Here is a 19,862-nt window from a genome sequence, read left to right as displayed (position 1 = left end):
CCAATACAGGTGGAACAGGCCTAAGTTTGTGTATTCCAACAATTTTAATTTGCCATGACAGATCAATCTTTTCAACTGTGATTACTGTATTTGCTTTATCTTTCTTCATGTCCCAACATCTCGATTTGACACCATGGATTACACTTCTTAAAATACATCACAGCAACAAGTTGAGGCTGTGAAGAATGTCTTTCTTTCTTCTTTCTCAACTATTCATAAAGTAACTGGGGTTTCTGTAGATGTGAAAACCGATTTATATTAATGCACTCACTTAATACAGCATACTTTCTGTAAGCCTAGGTCAATAAAATATCAGAAATATTAACCAAATGTTATTTTCAATAAACCTTGATTTCCAAAAGAAAATATTTACGTCAGGTTATGGTTAAGTGAAAACTTAAGATTTGCTTTTCTATTTGGTGTAATGTTTTTTCTCTTTATTTGAGATGACCTGCAGCTTTTGGTCTCCATCCTTCACAGGAAGCCAGTTTACATGTGACCAAAGCTTTAGACGGAAGGAGGTCCACAGTAGCACTACCTTTTGGGTGAAGAATTATGAGGGAGCCCAGCACATCACTCTCAACAATCATCAGCCAGAGGTGGCAAGTGAACGATTCCTCTTAGTTTTCTTCAAAAGGTCCTTAGCAACAGACACCAGTCTTCAGCCAATTTGATTCACTTCATGTGACATCAGGATACAGCTGGAGGTACAGAATTCTGCAAAGGTTGTGGGTCCTGACAACATTCCAGGGCAAACACAAGGCCTGGAATCGGCAGCTGCTACACTGGCAGAAATGAGATCGGCAGAAGATGGTGCCTGAGGATCGGTGACTTCGCTGTTGGTTGGGTCAGGCACTGACGGGGCCGAAGCAGTTATAGAGGTGGGTGGCACAGGCATTGTTGACAATGAGTTCTCTCAGGACTCATTCAAGTTATAGCTTTTTCTTTTCTTCTAGTTAAATTATACAAATTGACACTATCATGGCAATAAATGAAGGCTTTTCAATGTACTTTATTGTATTCTTACAGTAAAATGCACATGACAATAATATCAAAATCAATAGCATTGACACGTGCTCCAGAAATTGCTGCACCCGTGGTCAAGCTGTTCCAGTACAACAGTAACACTAGCATCGGGCCAAAAATGTGGAAAATTGCCCAGGTATGTTCTGTACACAGACAGCAGGATAAATCAAACCCAGTCAATTACTGCCATGCTGGTCTACTCTCAATCATCAGTAAAGTGATACAGGCTGTCATCAGTGCTATCAAGCAGCACCTGCTCAGCAACACCAGCTCACTGAAACTCTTTAGGATTCACCAGTTCCAATCAGCTGCTGACCTCATTACAGCCTCAGTTCAAACATGGACAAAACAGCTGAATTCCACAGGTGAGGTCAAAGTGACTGCCCTTGACATCAAGGCTGTATTCAAGTGAGTCATCAAGGAGCTCTCACAAAACTGGAGTCAATAAGAATCCATTAATTTGAGTTGTACATGGAACATAGGAAGATGGTTGCGTTTGTTGGAGGTCGGTCATCCCAACTATGGAACTTCTCTGCAGCAGGTCCCCAGGGTAGTGTCCTGGGCCCAAACGTTTTCAGGTACTTCTTCAATAACCTTTACTCCATCGTAAGTTCAGAAGTCAGGATGATCACTGATGACTACACAAAGTTCACCACCATTCGTGGCTCCTCAACAACTGAAGCAGTCTGTGTTCAAATACAGTGAGGCCTGGACAATATCCAGATTTGGGCTGACAAGTGTCAAGTAACATTCACATCACTCAAGGGTGTCAGGCCATGACCATCTGCAAGTGAGAATCTTAACCACCACCCTTTGACATTAAATGACATTACCATCACTGAAACCCCGATATCAAGACACTGGGGTTTACCACTGACCAGAAATTGAACTGGATCACCAATTAAATACAGTGGCTTCAAGAGTAGGTCAGAGGTTAGGAATACTGCAGCAAATAACTCACTCACTTTCTGACTCCTCAAAGCCAGTCTACAAGGTTTAAGTCAGGAGTGCGAGTGAATACTTCCCACTGCCTCCGTGAGGGCAACTCCATAAACAGTGAGAAGTCTGACAACACCCAGGGCAAAGTTGCCTGCTTAATTGGCATCACATCCACAAAGATTCACCCCCTCCACCACTGAAGATCAGAAGTGGCAGTGTGTAGTGAATAAAAGACGTACTGCTGGAATTCACCAAGGTTCCTTACAACCCAAGACTACCAGCATCTTGAAGGACACAGGCAGAATACAGATGGGAATAACACCACCTCAAAAAATCCCCTCCAAGCCACTCACGTCCTGATTTGGAAATAGATTGTTGCGGTTCCTCACTGCTACTGGATGAATATCTTGGAATTCTCTCTAATGACATTGTGTCTACTGCAGCAAGTGGACTGTAGTGGTTCTCATCACCATTACTGAGATAGCATTTCATTACCACCCTCAAAGGGCAACTCGGTATAGGCGATAAATGCTGTCCCAGTGAGCAATACCCACATCCCCAAATGAATAAAAGTGGGCCTAACATCATCTCAGTCTAATTTTAAGACTATGCCTTTTTGTTCTGAACTCTCTCACTGGAGGAAACATCCATTCTATCAAATCCTTTACACATTTTATGCTTTTCAATTAGATGATCTCCAAGTCCCTCACATCTAAGGATAAATGGCCTAATTTTTGCAGTCTTCATAATTTAAGCCTCCTAACAAGCGTCATTCTGCTGAGTTGGTGTCGCACCACTCCACTACCCAATATATCCTTCATCTGGAGAAACCAAGGCACAGGAAATAGGGGACGTAGACAATATGACCCCTCAAATTTGTTCCATGATTTGTCACTTTACAGGATCATGGCTGATCTCAGATTTCAACTCCGTTATCCTGTCCACTCTTTATATCCTGGAGTCCACCAAGACACCATCTGACTAATCCACCCCTCAACGTATTCAGCATTGGAATATGTACAAATCTCTGAGACAGAGAATACTGTTTTGAGTGAAGTAATTCCTGCCCAAGATTTGTCCTTTATCCTCAGATCGTAACCCCTGTTACAGATTCACAATAAACAGAACATTTCAGCATCTAGTCTATCAGAATCAGGATCGTGTAGGTCCAAATGAGATCACTGATCATTCTTCAATGGTCCAGAGAATACAGACCTAAGATACTCATAAGATAATCATTGTGGAGATGGGAGCAAAATATTTGATCACTGTCAATGACAACTTCTCCTGTCTCTGCTTCGAAAGGACCAACAATTACTTAGCTACTTTGTTCCTTTTCATATATTCATAAAGCCTCTTGCAATTCTTTGAACCAAACCTTCCTCATTCTATCCTCAAAATTTTAGTTTTCCTCTCATCAATGTTTTAGTGGCTCTTTGTAACTTCTACAACTCTCCTTTTCCTTAGATGTATCACTATTCTTTGCAACACTGCAAACCTTTTCTTTTAATGTGACTCTACCATTAAGAGTCCTGAGTGAGCCAGAGATGGGAAACAAGTTTGCTACTAGTAAATCTGTAGTACAGATAAAATAAAGCTGCATTTTCTACATGACAGAAAATCAAATCAAGCTTGCCAAAGAAATCATGCAAGTAATGCAAAACAAAGAACAAATAACAGTCTTCTGAACTGGTCAATATCACCCTTACCAGTTATACTGTTTGCACCATAAGGCAGTTATCATTGGCAAATTACCACATGAACACATTTCAACACTAGTACAGGCCCGCAAACTAATTGGCCAATGAATACAACTTTGGCTTACTAGCACGTACCGCAGATAAACAATACCTACCATTGACATCGTATAAAGCTGCTTCAATGAGTTGACAGTTCTCAGTAGAATCACAATAAGTCCACCCCCTTCCACTGTCTCAATAGTCCTGGCTAACAGATTTGGAGTCAGGGCTTCGAAGTCCTGCACGAGAAGGTGACAGTACGTTCAAATGCACTCTTTCAGAACTGAAAATGAGTTAGAACTAACAGTGATTGGTTTTACAAAACCAGTGTATTGATTGCTGCTAGTAATACGACAGATCACTCACTTTTTTACCGAATCATCATACAATTGAAGAATTCAGACCAATGTGATTCTAAGAGAACTTCGATAGTGTCTAAAGTGATCATACAATAGATGTGAGTGCAAAGTTGAGGATGAACGTTAATTACAAACATTGAATGAATGTAAATCCAAGAGCAAAAGTATTCAGTTGTAACAGAAGCCTACCGCCTGTAGACAAGCATTATCAGAATCTAATGTGAAGCCCAATGTTTGAGAAGCTGTGGATTCCAGCAGATTCTTGGCCAAAAGATGCAGCATCTGCCAAGCTTCAATATGGAGTCTATAAATGATAGAGATCTCTTTCTAGTATAAAATACGTGAAGCATGACTTTTAACATATTCACTTGCAACTCGCCCACCCACTCAATTACAATCCCCACCCACTTCCAGGCTTGGACCAGCAATGTTTTTCTGGGGTACAATTCCACAGGGTCTGGAAGAATTCTGATACCTCACTGAAACAGTCATTATTCTAATGTAAGATTTGAACACGATTCTCAATAGGTGAGGGAAGGTATTATAACATGCCAGATCAATAAAAAAAAATCATGGTTACTCTTTCAATTTAATGCTGGCTTGCATACCTGCCTACCTCAGTAAGGGGGCTAAGGATCAGTCTTGGAATTTTTCTGGTCTGAATATGAGTCAGCCAAGCTCAAAATATTAATTTTAAAATTACTATAATCTCATGGCTAGCCCTAACAATCCTGACCTCCTGTGTGCATAAAACAATGAATACGTATAACATACACACCTGCAGAACACACATTCCGTAAGTGTTACCCAGAATTTTATGAGTCTCATTGTAATAACAATATCGAATGTTAGTTGCAGCTACAAAAAGCTCAAAAGGATCATCCTGCTTGAGATCGAGTGTACCACTTTTTATCTTCTTCTGTAACTGCCTCATTCGCTTCTTCCTGTGACTGGAAGAGAACCGGGTACATTACAGTTAGTACTATTGTATAAATGCTATTGCCCAAGTCTCATTTGATAACCTGCGTCAGCAATATACAATCAAGATTTGGAAACTATTAGCAACTTTCACGTTTACCAGTCCTGGGGTTATCAGTACAACAGGGGCCAGGAATAACAGTAACTGGCAGCACCAACCATGTATTTTGCTGACCAATGAGGCTGAACAGTTAAACCCCCCCCAAATACAGGAATAATGGAGAATGTGAGCAATTAAAGACATGCAAATACAGAATAGAGAAAAAATGAACTGGAAGAGCAAAGCAAAAAAAAATTATTACAAGCAGGAATGAAAATGAAGAGACTGCACTGCTACCTGACTGAGCCAAAGTAGATAACTGACAATAGATTAACAATCATCATATTGTTAAATTGATGGGTATAACTTTAATTCCCAATCTTACTTGCAAAATAGATTTAATTCATCAAAATAATTCAATATTTAACTTGCTAAGTTTTAATTGGCATCAAATGCAAAAATGCAGTATTGTGATGTGAACAAGACACAGACATGGGTTTTAGGTTTCACATTTGCTAAGCAGCTTTAGCAAGATTCTTTGCAATACGTGAAATTAATCAGACCACCTGACTTCAACCCTGGTTCATTGCAGAGCACAGAGAACCATGCCAGGAGCATCATAAGGCACACCTAAAAATGAGGTGTCATCCTACTGAAGCTACCAGAGCTATTACCATGCCAAACAGCATTAGCAGCACGTGATGGACCGAGCTAAGTCATTCCGCAGCCAAAAGAACAAAGCCAAGCTTTACACCTTGACATTCAATAACGTTAGCATCACTGAATCCTCCATGATCAACATTCTGAAGACTACCATTGACCAGCAACTCAACTGGACTCGCCATATAAATACATTGGTTACAAAAGCAGGTCAGAAGCTAGGAATACTATGGTGAACAACACACCTCCTGACTCCCCAAAGCCTGTTCACCATGTACAAGGTACAAGTCAGGAGGGCGATGCAATAATCCCCACTTGTCTGGGCAGCTGCAGCTCCAATAACATTCAAGCAGCTCAACACCATCCAGGATAAAGCCCGCTTGATTTACATCACACCCACAAGCACCCACTTCCTCCACTGCTGATGCTTAGTAGCAGCAGTGCATACGGCCTTCATGATGCACAGCAAAAATTCACCAAAGAGGCTAAGACAGCACCTTTCAAACCCATGACTGTGTCTATTTAGAAGGACAAATGCAGCAGGTAAGGCAACGGCCTAGTGGTATAATGGCTGGACTGTTAATCCAGAAGCCCAAACAATGTTCTGAGGACTCGGGGTCAATTCACACCAAGGCAGATGGTGGAATTTGAATTATCGATTGTCAGGAAAAACCCATCTAGTTCACTCATGTCCTTTAGGGAAGGTAACTGCCATCCTTACCTGGTCTGGCCTGCATGTGACTCCAGACCTGCAATGTTGTTGACTTTTTACTGCCCTCTGGTCAACTGGAAAGGGCAATAAATGCCCGTGTCTCATGGATGCAAAAGGAAAAAAAAACACACGGGAACACCACTACCTGCAAGTTCTACTCCAAACCATTCACCATCCTAACATGACAATAGATCATCATTTCTTCACTGTCGCTGCGCCAAAATCCTTGAATACCCTTCCTAAGGGTATTGTGGGTCTACCGACATGAACTTCAGAAGTTCAAAAAAGCAGATCACCATCACCTTCTCAAGGACTGCTATGGACAGGTAACAAATCCTGGCCAACCAGTCTTATCTACGAATAAATAAAAAAAATGGTCAGGGTCAGCTTCGTTTAAAATAAAACTGGCCCCAGGACAGAAAACAGTAATCCATCATAAGTGATTGTTTTTTAAACCGGAGGATGGTAAACAGCGGTGCTTCCCAACGTCACTGCGAGACACATTTTTTTTGGCATATAAATTACTTGCATATTGGAGTAACAAACTAAATTTCAAAATTTGCTGAATTTGGAGTGGCAAAAACTGAGGATGATACAAATCACCTGCAACATAATAGACTGGACTACAGATTAGGCAGACAAGTGGGAGGTGAAATGTATGCAGAGATGCAATACGATACATTTTGACAAATATAAAGGCAATATAGACTGAGACAGTTTGACAAACTGTGCAGGGTTTTTGCATCTTTTGCTGAAGGTGGAAGAATATATTGAAAGGTGTTAGCAAAAAATATGGGATTTTGGGCTTCATAAAGAGAGGCAGCGAGTACAAAGCAGCGAAGTTATACTGAACCTTTATAAAGCATTGGTTGGACTATGACTGGTCACAACAGTTTAGGAAGGATATGAAGGTATGTAAGAAGGTGCAGATTAGATTTAACGATAGTTGCTGGAATGAGGGATTTTAAGCTAGTTTGGAAAAGTTTCTCCTGATAGTAAAAGGAGATTGAGAGAAGTTTGATCGAGATACACAGGTTTATGATAGGCTGAAGATAGACAGACTTGAGAAAACCTCATCCCATTTGCTGATGTTATGAGAACTTGAGGACACAGATTTGGGCAGGGCGCGAAAGGAAATGTGACAAAAACTTTTTCATGCAATGAGTGTTAATGATCTAGAACCAAGTGCTCAAGAGTTTGGTGGGAGAGGGAACAATCAATGATTTCAGAAGAAAATTGGGTGGATGGTTGAAGGAAATAAACCTGCAGGAGTACAAGGGTGGACTGGAGCTGAACACCTCAGCGTGCCAAATGGCTTTTTTCTGCACCATAAATGATTCTCATATTTCCAACCGATGGGCAAGTTACCTGCTGAAGCCAAGCTCCTTCTTGTAACACCACAGCACAGATGGTCTGGCTTTTACTGTAGCTTTAGACAGCATATGATGAAGTATAACTACCTGCAGTGAAAACACACAAAGAAGTTAAAGTGTGGTAATAACTGTTGGGCAATTTTCATCAAACAAGTCATAGCAAGTAAGCAGACACAGACATTGGTGTAACAACAGACTTTGTGGAAAACTGGAATATATAAATCGTGTTGGAAACAACCCTGGCAGCAAACATTCCATTGACAAAAGGAATGAACGAAAAAGTGCACATCTTAGGCTACTACGTAATAAGATAGAGATTAAAGCCTAACTTATATGCAAGTCAGTCCTGAAAGCTCTGAGACAGCCCTTCAGAGCCAGCTATGAATAAGGTCCAGGTAGAAAATTGATACACTGTCGATGCACACGTGCGTGCGCACGCAGAGACAGACATGTGTCTGTCTGTCTGCCTCTGTGCATGTGCGTGTGAGAGAGAGGGGGTGGGTCTCTGTGCATAGGTCTCTGTGGATGTGTGTGTCTCTTGTGCGTGAAAGACAGACAGACAGAATTGGGTTGCTGCCTCAGCACTGTTGTTTGGCACTACTGAATGGTCATTTTCATTCATAACACATTTCAATGATCAAATATTGGCTTCGGAATTATTTGGTCAAACCAATGTTTGATTAATGAAATTTGCTCACCAGCTAGTTCTGTAATTTACACAGAACAAGAAACAAAACTTTCGTCTAAATCAAGATAACAGCCCGCATATTACAAAATACTGCAATAAGTTACTTAAAGTTACAACTCAAAATATACAAGGTTTAAATATGGGTAAGAATTCAAGATCCTTGTAAAGATGATATTTAGTTCTGTCCTCTAGGATATTATTGCGGGTCAGCACGTTGTGGTTGACAAGTTGATTGTTGGTTTGAAAGGTTGAAGTTGAAGAGTTGTATTCAGCAGCTGCAAGTGCTACTGGAGTCTCATGATTATAGTTTACCTTTGTCAGCACAGCAGCTTCACAGAGTGAGTGAAAGTTCCTTTTCCATACTTCTGATGGCATGACACTTGATAACTGCCTGTATTCATTTGCATCAGAATAGGGATGATTTCTGGGTATCTTCTGTAACATCAACACAACCCCAACTCTCATGCTGTGAACTGTTAGTTCAGGGAGAGATTTGGTTGGGAGGTGCTGTGAGGAGCCAACTAATGTTTCCCATTTGGACAATAAACGAGAAATGCATACGTAAAAGTACCAGGGCAACTTTTGCAAATTGATGATCAATTGCGACAATAGTGACACCAGGAGTCCGAGTTAAGAACAAAAAAACAGCCTAATGACAGTCTTTGGACTGGTCCAACTGCAGTTTAAAACAGGCCTAAGTGTAATGCCCTCAGATATTCAGGAGTTTGCTCCCTGTGAGAGAAAAGATTTTTTAAAAACCTGGAGACTTTCAAGAAATATTTTTATAAATGGGTTTGATACCAGCAAAATCATTCAGCTTGAATATTTCTGAGTTTGTGCACTTGTGATGTCAGATGTCAGCAACTGGCTTTTTATAAAGAATACTTTTTAAACAAAGAACTCTGGCTACAACAACAAAACTCCCCTTTTGCTAAGAACATAAGATCACATCAGTTTTAAATTCGGAATTTGTTCTGGTCAGGAGAGGAGTTGGACAAGAAAGCAATTAGTTCACCTCTCCGAACACAGAATCCCTACAATGCAGACAGAGGCCATTCAGCCTATCACTGTGGACACTATGAGGCAGTTTACCATGGTCAATCTTCCTAACTTGCACACCTTTGGACTGTGGAGAAGACTGGAGCACCCAGAGGAAACTGCAGACATAGGAAGAATGTAAAATCTCCAAACAGAAAGTCACCAAAGGCTGGAATCAAACCCGGGTCCCTCGTGCTGCACCAACCACTGAGTTGCCTAATGGGGTCACTATACAGTAAACTTCTGTTTAAATTTTTCAATTCACTTCTCCCCAGATTTTTTGATGCTCTGATGTTACTTGACCGATATAATCATATAGTGCAAGATGGGCCCTTTGGCCCACAAGTCCGTACCACTGAAAATACACCACTACCGACGGTAGTCCTACTTTCCCATAATAGGTCCAAAGCCTTAAACGTCGTGATACAGTTATCCAACTATTCTTAAAGCTTGCAAGTCTCTTGCCTCAACTACCTTCCTCAGAAGTGCGTTCCAAACCCCCACTGTCAAATAGTTGAAACTATTTTTCCTTAAATGTCCTCCAAACCTCCTATCTTTCACTTTAAAAAGCATGTCCACTCATTCTGAAGCATTTTGTATTCTCATCAAAGCATTCTTCAACATCACATAATGTTCGCTTCTTCATTTGTCTCAAGCTGTCTGATTGAAATCTTCCCACTCACCTTTGACTCTGCACAACAACTCTCGTACACTTCTCCCTCCCATCCCCAAAAACTCCCACTGAATCTGGGATGACCAGAAAAGTTTGGAGGCACTGACCTACCTGATAAGTGAAAAGTTAGCCAAATACATGTAACGGGAGGACAAAGCGAATCTAAACAATTGTCACACCATCAACTTCCCCTCAAACAAGAAATGGACAAACAGTGACAATGTTATCAAGCAGCACTTACTCAGCAATAACCTGCACGCCAATGCTGAGTTTTGTTTCCAGCACCTTTGCTAAATTCATGAATTCATTACAACCTTGGTCTCAGGCATGGCCAAAACAGCCCAAGTCTAGAGATGTGGTAAGATTGGTTACATCGATAATCTACTGCTGACATCAAATAAAGAACAAAGAACAGTACAGCACAGAAACAGCCCTTGGGCCCACCAGGCAAACCCTGACACGTGACATCTTCCTAAACTAAAAGTCTTTTGCCTCTACATGGACTGTATCTCTCTATTTCCTGCCTGTTTATGCAGCTTTCAAGATGCCTCAAGTGTGCTATTGTATCTGCTTTTACCATCTCCTCTAGCAGTGCACTTACCACCCTGTCTGTAAAAAAACTTGTTTCTCTAAACTTTCACCCTCTCACCAGGAATCTGGGAAAAACACTCCTAATTTAGTAAACCTATATAATTTGCCCCTCATCCTTCAATGTTCAAGTGAAAACAAACATAGTTTGTCCAATCTCTCCATAAAGCAAATACCCTCCAGAGCAGGCAACATCGTGGTAAACCTTTTCTGTAGCCTCTCCAAGGCCTCCATATCTTCTGGTACTACGGTGACCAGGCCTGTATACAATATTCCAAATGTGGCCTTAGTAAAGTTCTACACAGCTGCAACATGCCTTGCCAATTTTTATACTCTATGCCCTGACTGATGACAGCAAGCATGCCACATGCCTTCTTTGCCACCTTATCCACAGAGTATCTGTTAATGATCGCACTTTAAGGGAACTGTGGACCTACATGCTTAAGTCCACCTGGAGGTCAATGCTTCTCAGTGTTTTATCACTTAGCGTATACTTTCCTCTTGTATTAAACCTTCCAAATGCATCACCTCACATTTGTCCAGAGAAAACTTGACTTGCCATTTCTCTGCCCAAGTCTCCAGCCCATCTATATCCTGTTGTATCATAGATCAGTACAGTGCAGCACAGCACAGGCCCTTTGAGCCACGAGGTTGTGCCAAACCTTTACCCTAAACCAAAGGTCTATCTAACCTCCAACGCTACGTTATACTATCATCCACATGCCGATCTAATAGCCGCTTAAATGCCCCTGATGTGGCCGACTCCACTAACCTCTCCGGCAATGCATTCCATGCCCCTACCACTCTGAGTAAAGAACCCACCTCTGACGTCTCCCTGAAATATACCTCCTTTCACTTTAAAACTACGTCCCCTTGTAAAAGCTACCTCCACCCTAGCAAAACGTCTCTGGTTGTCTGCTCTATTTATACCTATCCTTTGGCAATCCTCCCCACTATCTGTGGCTCTCTCAATCTTTATGTCATCTGTATGTCAGCTTACTAATCAGACCGTCTACATTCTGTTCCAAATCATTTTTATGTAGTACAAACAACAAGCATCCCAGTACAGATCTCCAGTCAGAAAAAAGATCCTTCCATCGCTACTCTCTGTCTATGACCAAGCCAATTCTGTCTCCACCTTGCCAACTCACTATGGATACCATGTGATCTCACCTTGTGCAGCCACCTGCCATGAGGGACCCTATAAAATGCATTGCTAAAGTCCGTGTAGACAACATCCACTGCTCTGCCCTCATGAATCATCTCTGTCACTTCCTTCACCAAATGAAGCCATGCTGTCTTGCTAAAAAGTCCATATTTTCCCAAATGTGAATATATCCTGCTCCTAAGAAACTTCTCCAATAATTTCCCTACCACCAATATAAGGATCACCGGTCTGTAATTTCTCAAATTATCCCGGTGCCCTTCTTAAATAAAGGAATAAAACTGGCCTCCAGTCCTCTAGGACATCACCTGTGATGAAAGAGGATACAAAGATTTCACACAAGACCACAACAATTTCCCTCCCTCATCTCCCTCAGTATTCTGGGATAGAATCTGCTGGGATCTGCGAACTTAGCTACCTTAATGCATTTCAAAGCATTTTTTTTCATATCAACATGCCCTCCTCTATACTCACCATCCACCATGTCCTCCTCCTCTGTGAATACTAATGCCAAGTACTTGTTAAGGATCACACCCACATCCTCCAACTCCACGCATAAATTTCCTCCTCTGTTCTTGAGTGGATCTAACTTGTTCCCTAACTACCCTTTTAGTCCTAATATTTGAATAAAAAGTCTTGGGATTTTTCTTAATCCTGTTTGCTCAAGAATTTCATGGCCCTTTTAGCTGTTCCAACTCCTTGAAATCGCATCAAAACCAAGGAATACTGAAGTCAATCAGATCTGGGGAAAACACCCCACTGGCTGAAGATGCTGATCAGAATGGAATATAGCTTGGGTGAACGGGACCAAATGCATGGTAGTTAAATTTGCCCGTGACACCATAAAGGGAGCTAGGTTGTCAAGAGGACAGATGGGATAACTAGGGAGGCAGAATTTGGCAGATGGAACCTATGGGAAATTATGGTCTTCCCAACTTCAGCAAGAATAGTACACTACTTAAATAGAAAGATATCAGAGAATTCTGATCTGCTGGCAAATCACAAAATGTTCAGCAGTGGCAAGTCATTAGCAAGACAAATCGAATTTTGTCATTTATTACTTGGGAACAGAATGTAAGCTTTTCTTCAACTACATTGCATTGGGTGCAGCCACATCTGGAGGAGTACCATGCATAGTTTGGGTTTCCTTATTTGAGGAAAAATATTACTATTATACAAAAACTCAGTGAAAGTTTGTGTGACCGATTTTTGGAGGGAAGGGCTTATCTCAGGAAAGATGGGACAGGTTGCACCAATGGTCATTGGACTTCAAAAGAATGTGAGGTGATCTTTACAAAACATATAAACTGCTGAAATGACTCAACAGGATGGAAACAAAGAGAATAATTCATTCTGGAAGGAGACTAGAACTCGGAGATGCAGTTTAACATAAGAGGTCCCCTTTTTAAGGCGGAGATGAAGAGAATTTTCTCTAACGGTCATTAGTCCGTGGAATTCTCCATCCCAGCCAACAGAAGAAGCAGGGAGTACTGAATTTCATCAAGGCTGAGTTGAATGAATTCAAACTGACCACCGAGTTAGCATTATGGGTGACAGTTAGAAAAGTGGTGTTGAGATCACAAACAAATCAGGCATAATTTTACTGAATGCCTGAAGAGGCTCAATGGACTGAACAATCAACACATGTTCTCAATTTATACGTGCCTAAGCTTAGCACCATCCATGTCAAAATAGTCTAATTGATTGGCACCCAAATTGCCACAGTAAATACTGAATCCATCTACTCTAAATGTATACTGGCTACTGTGTTTGCTATCAACAAAACGCCCTGAACAAATTTTTTAAAAAACTGATGGCAAAACACACCAAGACATTGACGGTCGACTGAGCAAAACATGATAAAAGGTAGGTTTTAAGGATTGTCTTTAAAAAGGTAGAGAGTTGGAGTCGTTGATGGAGATTAAGTACTAGGCAGTCAAATGCAAGCTGCAAAGTGGCGGAACAGGGAAAATCAGTGGGTACAAGGGCTTGATCAAAGCATCTAAAAGATCCAGAAGGTTGTATTTCAGATGTTGCGGAATCAGAGAGAGAGATTTGCACCCGAGGAGAATTTTATCCTGCAGCTGCAATTGGACGTGGAATCAAATGGAACCCAGACAGCAGTTGATCAATGCACAAGTCTTATAGCAAGATAGCATCAGCATAGCAGTTCCAGGTGAGTTTAAGTTTACCTAGCCTGCAAAGATAAGAAAGTGCCCAGGAATTACTTCAAATAGTCAAGTCCTGAGATTTGATGAAAAAGAAGTGAGCAGATGCAGGGTTAATATTACACAAAGGTCGGCTTGATGAAGGGGAGGTTGGTAGGTCAGAAAGTTACCTCAGGATCGTTAAGAGATAGTTTACTTCAGCTAGTCAAGCAAAGAAATGCAATGACAGCCAGTCAAGGGGTTGACAGATGTTGATGGACAGGGACAGCTGGCTGCAGTTAGTGTATACATACAAGTTGGCTCTATGACAGCAGCTGGAGGAAGGGGCAGAAACAGACCCTCTGGAGAATTCTCAATTAAATGATTGCATCAAGAGATGCCATTGCTGCTGACCATAACGGGACAGTCAAAGATGAGGTCCAACTGAATGTCGTCTCATCAAAAGACAGTGGAGAAAATGCTATGATTAGTTGTGTTGAAGACAGAGAGGTTGAGGAGGACAATGCAGCATTGTTGCAATCGCAGAATGTGCCCTTGGTGACTTGGTCAAGTCTACAATTCACATTTCATTGCTCATTCAAAAAACATCAGTTAAATTTGGCGCACGTTTTTGAAGCTGAGTTCAAGTACAATCAGTAACCTGCTTTCTTAACTTCATCAGAGCTGCCTTATTGAACCTGGGAATGGTCATAAGTACTGTTTCTGCTAATTCTCTCCGGTCCAAATTTTACTGCCCACACGTCAGTGACCTCCGTATTTTACAACAACCTATGTCAATGCTGCCCAACATTTAATCAATTGACAGCGTAACCTGAGATAAGAACAAGTACTGGCCAGGAAATGGTCTAGTGGTGTTATCACTAGACTATTAATCCAGAAACCCAGCTAAAGTTGTGGGGACCTGGGTTCGAATCCCACCACAGCAGATGGTGGATCTGAATTCAATAAGTTTTAAAAAGTCTGGAAATAAGAGTCTACTGATCACCATGAAATAATTGCTGATTGTCGGAAAAAGCCATCTGGTTCACAAAAAAAAAAGTTGCTGGAAAAGCTCAGCGGGTCTGGCAGCATCTGTGGAGGAGAAAACAGAGTTAACATTTCAGGTCCAGTGACCCTTCCTCAGAACGGGTTCACTAACGTCATTCAGGGAAGAAAATCTGCCATCCTCACCTGGTCTGGCCTACACATGACTCCAGACCCACAGCAAGGTGGTTGACTCTCAAATGCCCTCTGAAATGGCCCAGTAAGCCACTCAGTTGTACCAGTTGCTACAAAATCTCAAAGAAATGAAACCAGACAGATCACCTGGCATCGATCTCGGCACCAGAAAAGACAATGGCAGAAACAGTTCTGTCCACCCTGCAAAGTCTTCCTCACTCACATCTGGGGGCGAGTGCAAAAATTGGAGAGCTGTCTCATAGCCTAGTTAAGCAACAGCCTGACACATTCATACTCACAGAATCATAACTTACAGACAATGTCCCATCACCAACCCTGGACATGACCTGTCCGACCGGCAGAACACACCGAGCACAGGCAGTGGCACAGTGATGTACAGTCGGAAGGGTGTTGCTCTCGGAGTCCTCAACATTGACTCCAGACCCCAAGACATCTCATGGCTTCTGATTAAACATGGGCGTGGAAACCTCCTGCTGATATCATGTACCATCCTCCCTCAGCTGATGAATCAATACTCCTCCATGTTGAGCAACACTTGGAGGAAGCACTGTGGACGGCAAGGGCACAAAATGTACTCTGGGTGCGGGATTTCAATGTCCACCACTAAGAGTGGCTCAGCAGCTGTACTACAGATCGAGCTGGTGAGTTCCTAAAGGACACAGCTGCTAGACCGGGTCTGCGGCAGGTGCTGAGGGAACCAACAAGAGGGAAAAACATACTTGACTTCATCCTTACTAATCTGCCAGCTGCACTTGCATCTGTCCATGGCAGTATCGGTAACAATGATCATCGCGCAGTCCTTGGGGAGACAAAATCCCGCCTTGACATTGGGGATAACTTCCATTGTGTTGTGTGGCACTATGACCGTGCTAAATGGGACCAACTTTGCACAGACCTAGCAAGTGAAGACTTGGCATCCATGAGGCACTGTGGGCCATCAACAGCAGCAGAACTGTACTCCAGCACAACCTGTAACCTCATGGTCTGGCACACCCCCTCTTACCCATTACCATCAAGCCGGGGGATCAACCCTGGCTCAAAGGAGAGTGCAGGAGGGCATGCCAGGAGCAGCACCACGCATATCTGAAGATGAGTATCAACCTGGTGAAGCCAGAAAACAGGACTACTTGCATGCCGAACAACGAAAACAGCAAGTGATAGACATAGCTAAGCGATCCCACAACCAATGGATCAGATCTAAGCTCTGCAGTCCTGCCACATCCAGTCATGAATGGTGGTGAATTAAACAACTCACTGGAGGAGGCGGCTCCACAAATATCCCCATCCTCAATGTTGGAAGAGCCCAGCACGTCAGTGCAAAAGGCTGAAGCAGTTGCAGCAATGTTCAGCCAGAAGTGCTGAGTGGATGATCCACCAGTGGTCCCCAGCATTACAGCTACCAGTCTTCAGCCAATTCAATTCCCTCCACATGATATCAAGTTATGTTTGGAAACACTGGGTACTGCAAGGCTTACATGTCCTCACATTTCCCCAATAATACTGAAGACTCGTGCTCCAGAGCTTGTTGCTCTGCTAGCCAAGCTGTTCCAGTACAGTTACAATGCTGGTATCGATCCAGCAATGCAGAAAATTGACCTAGTATATCCTGCAGACAAAAAGCAGGACAAATCCAAACCGGCCAATTACTGCCCCATCAGTCGACTTTCAATCATTAGTGAAGCTGTCATCAACAGTGCTATCAAACAGCACCTGCTCAGCAATAACTTCAGCGACGCCTGGTTTGGGTTCCACCAGGGCCACTCAGCTCCTGACCTCATTACAGCCTTGGTTCAAATGTGGCCAAAAGAGGTAAATTCCAGAGGTAAGGTGAGAGTGACAGCCCTTGATGTCAAGGCTGCATTTGACCGAGAGTGGCATCAAAGAGACTAGCAAAACTGGAATCAACTGGTATCGGGGGGAAAACTCTCCAGTAGTTGGAGTCGTACCTGACACAGAGGAAAATGTGATTGCTGTAAGTCAATCATCTCAGCTCTAGGACATCTCTGCAGGAATTCCTCAGGGTAGTGTCCTCGGCTCAACCACCTTCAGCTACTTCAATGATCTTCCGTCCATCATAAGGTCAGAAGTAGGTATGTTGAGCACCATTCGTGACTCCTCAGATACTGAAGCAGTCCATGTTCAAATGCAACAAGATCTAGACAATATCCAGGCTTGGGCTGACAAGTGGTAAGTGATACCACACAAATGCCAGGCTATGGCCATCACCAATAACAGATAATCTAACCATCACCCCATGACATTCAATGGTGTTACCATCACTGAATTTCCCCCCTGTCAACATCCTGAGGGTTATCATGGCCATAAACTCAACTGGGGTCAGCACATAAAAACAGTGACTACAAGAGGTCAGAAGATAGGAATAGAGCAGTGAGCAACCCACCTCCTGACTCCTCAAAGTCTGTCCACCATCTACGAGGCACATGACAGGAGTGTGATGGAATACTCCCCACTCGGCTGGATGAGTGCAGCCCCAACAACCCTCATGGAGCTTGACACCATCCAGGGCAAAGTAGTCAATTTGATTGGGACTACATCCACAAGCATCTACTTCCTCCACCACTGACACTCAGTAGTTGCAGTGTGTACCAACTGCAAGATGCACTGCAGAGATTCACCAAAGATCCTCAGACAGCATCTTCCAAACCCACAATCACTTCCATTTAGAAGGACAAGAGCAGCTGACATAAGGGAACACCACCATCTCCAAGATCCCCCCAAAGCCATTCACCATCCTGACTTGGAAAAGTATCACCATTCCTTCCTGACACTAGGTCAAAATCCTGTAATTCCCTCCCTAATAGCATTGCAGGTCAACCTACAGCTGATGGACTGCAGTGGTTCAAGAATGCAGCTCACCACCACCTTCTCACAGGCAGCTCGAGATGGACAAGAAATGCTGGCCAGCCAGTGACACCCACATCCCACAAATGAATAAAAAAAGTGAATCCAAACTGCATATAGTTTTCCCTATGCCATCTTGAGTTTTTGTTTGATCCTACGAGGCAGATGATAACACTTGGTTGGCTGAGTTCACCTTTCCATTTCTTGTTAAATGCATATGTATCAGCAACTATTCTCCAATTCCACTGTATTTACAAAACCGAGGAGGAATGAATGGACCCAAGCCGGTGCCACCTCATCTACGTCTATCAGCAACTGGAATGCATGCATCAGAAACCTAAATAACTTCATGAAATTTTCACAGAACTTCAATTCTCAATGATTATTGTACAGAAATAATGCATCACCTCAAAAAAAATTTACGGCACATGCAGGATGGAAAGTAAGCATCAGTTCATTGCAACACTTCACCTGATCTCTGCCCCGATCTCCGACAATGACGAACATCGTCCTTTGGCGCTGCATCACACCATTTTCAATCTGGACCCGGATGCGATTATCTAGTTTCTTCCTGAACATGATGAATCTTCAGTTACAGGAAGATCCCTAAATAGATTTGAAAAAGCATATTTTAACTCAGATTGCTTATACATAATCCAAGCTCACAACAATACCAAGAAAAGGTAATATTTTCGTTTGTCAGCATTTTAGGCATGCAGTAAAACATCCACAAACTCAAAATCCAAGGCACAACCAATAAATGACTTTCAAAGTAAAATAACACCCTTGAAGCGATAGAATCTTACCAAATTTGGCAGAGAAATATTAGGAAAGGTGAAGAAGAAAAGGTGCACTTAGTTCATCATGGCTATAGAGAGTAGTTCTTGGTAGAGGCTGAGTAAGCTGGACATGTAATCGTTGGAATTCAGAGGATTGAACATGGTGATCTGCGGAATTCTTGACCGTAGATAATAGCTGAGGTTGTGGAAGGTTAGGGTTAGGCTATGAAAGGTTCAGTTGATAATAGGGCATGAGCACACACCCACTCTCTCTCAGTGGCACGTAACAGCATCCCTGCTGTTACAACGGGGACACGCGCAGGCACTCTCCATAAATGGTGACGGGTTTGCAGCACAGGTACCCACTTTGAGGGGAAGGAGGAAACAGACACACCTACTCTCTAACTGGGGAGCACATACATACACAAACAGTACCCTGTCAACAATTACAGTGTATGCACAACTTCTCTGTATAATTAGCGGGGACACACACACAGAGCTACTATGGAGGGGGGGGTACCTGCACCAATTCTCTATAATTAGTGTGTACACACAATCTCCATAATGGAACAGAAACAAAGTTGCTGGAAAAGCTCAGCAGGTCTGGCAGCATCTGTGAAGGAATAAACAGAGTTAATGCTTCAGGTCTGGTGACCCTTTTTCAGAACTGAGAGTGGCTGGGAAAATATCACTTTATATGCAGGAAGTAGGGAAGTGGGTAGTAAATGATAGGATAGAGCCCAAAGAAAGAGAAGGACAGTTGGACAGACAAAGGAGTTCCTAACGATCAGGCTGGGAGGGTGAATAGTTGTTCATGGGGACTGTTAGTGAATAATGACCGGGGGTGTGTAGTGACAGGCTATGTGGTAACAAGGCCTGGTGTGTGGGGTGGAGGG

At 42.6% G+C, this 19,862-nt stretch overlaps 1 protein-coding gene across 2 annotated transcripts in view; it reads right to left on the bottom strand.

Annotated features, from left to right (window-relative positions):
• Positions 1–19,862, bottom strand: part of nat10 (N-acetyltransferase 10) — a 70,355-nt gene that overhangs the window by 49,778 nt on the left and 715 nt on the right. For both annotated transcript variants that reach the window (XM_048545833.1, XM_048545835.1), the window contains exons 2-5: positions 18,659–18,793; positions 7,822–7,913; positions 4,842–5,013; positions 3,821–3,943 (exon numbers count right to left, since the gene is read on the bottom strand). In XM_048545833.1, coding sequence (XP_048401790.1) covers positions 3,821–3,943; positions 4,842–5,013; positions 7,822–7,913; positions 18,659–18,766 — 495 coding nt within the window. In that variant the 5' untranslated portion in view covers positions 18,767–18,793. The remainder of the gene's footprint in view (positions 1–3,820; positions 3,944–4,841; positions 5,014–7,821; positions 7,914–18,658; positions 18,794–19,862) is intronic.

This window comes from Stegostoma tigrinum, chromosome 17 (genome assembly GCF_030684315.1).
Source record: "Stegostoma tigrinum isolate sSteTig4 chromosome 17, sSteTig4.hap1, whole genome shotgun sequence".
Taxonomy (NCBI): Eukaryota; Metazoa; Chordata; class Chondrichthyes; order Orectolobiformes; family Stegostomatidae; genus Stegostoma; species Stegostoma tigrinum.
This window is presented reverse-complemented; position numbering and strand designations above follow the sequence as displayed.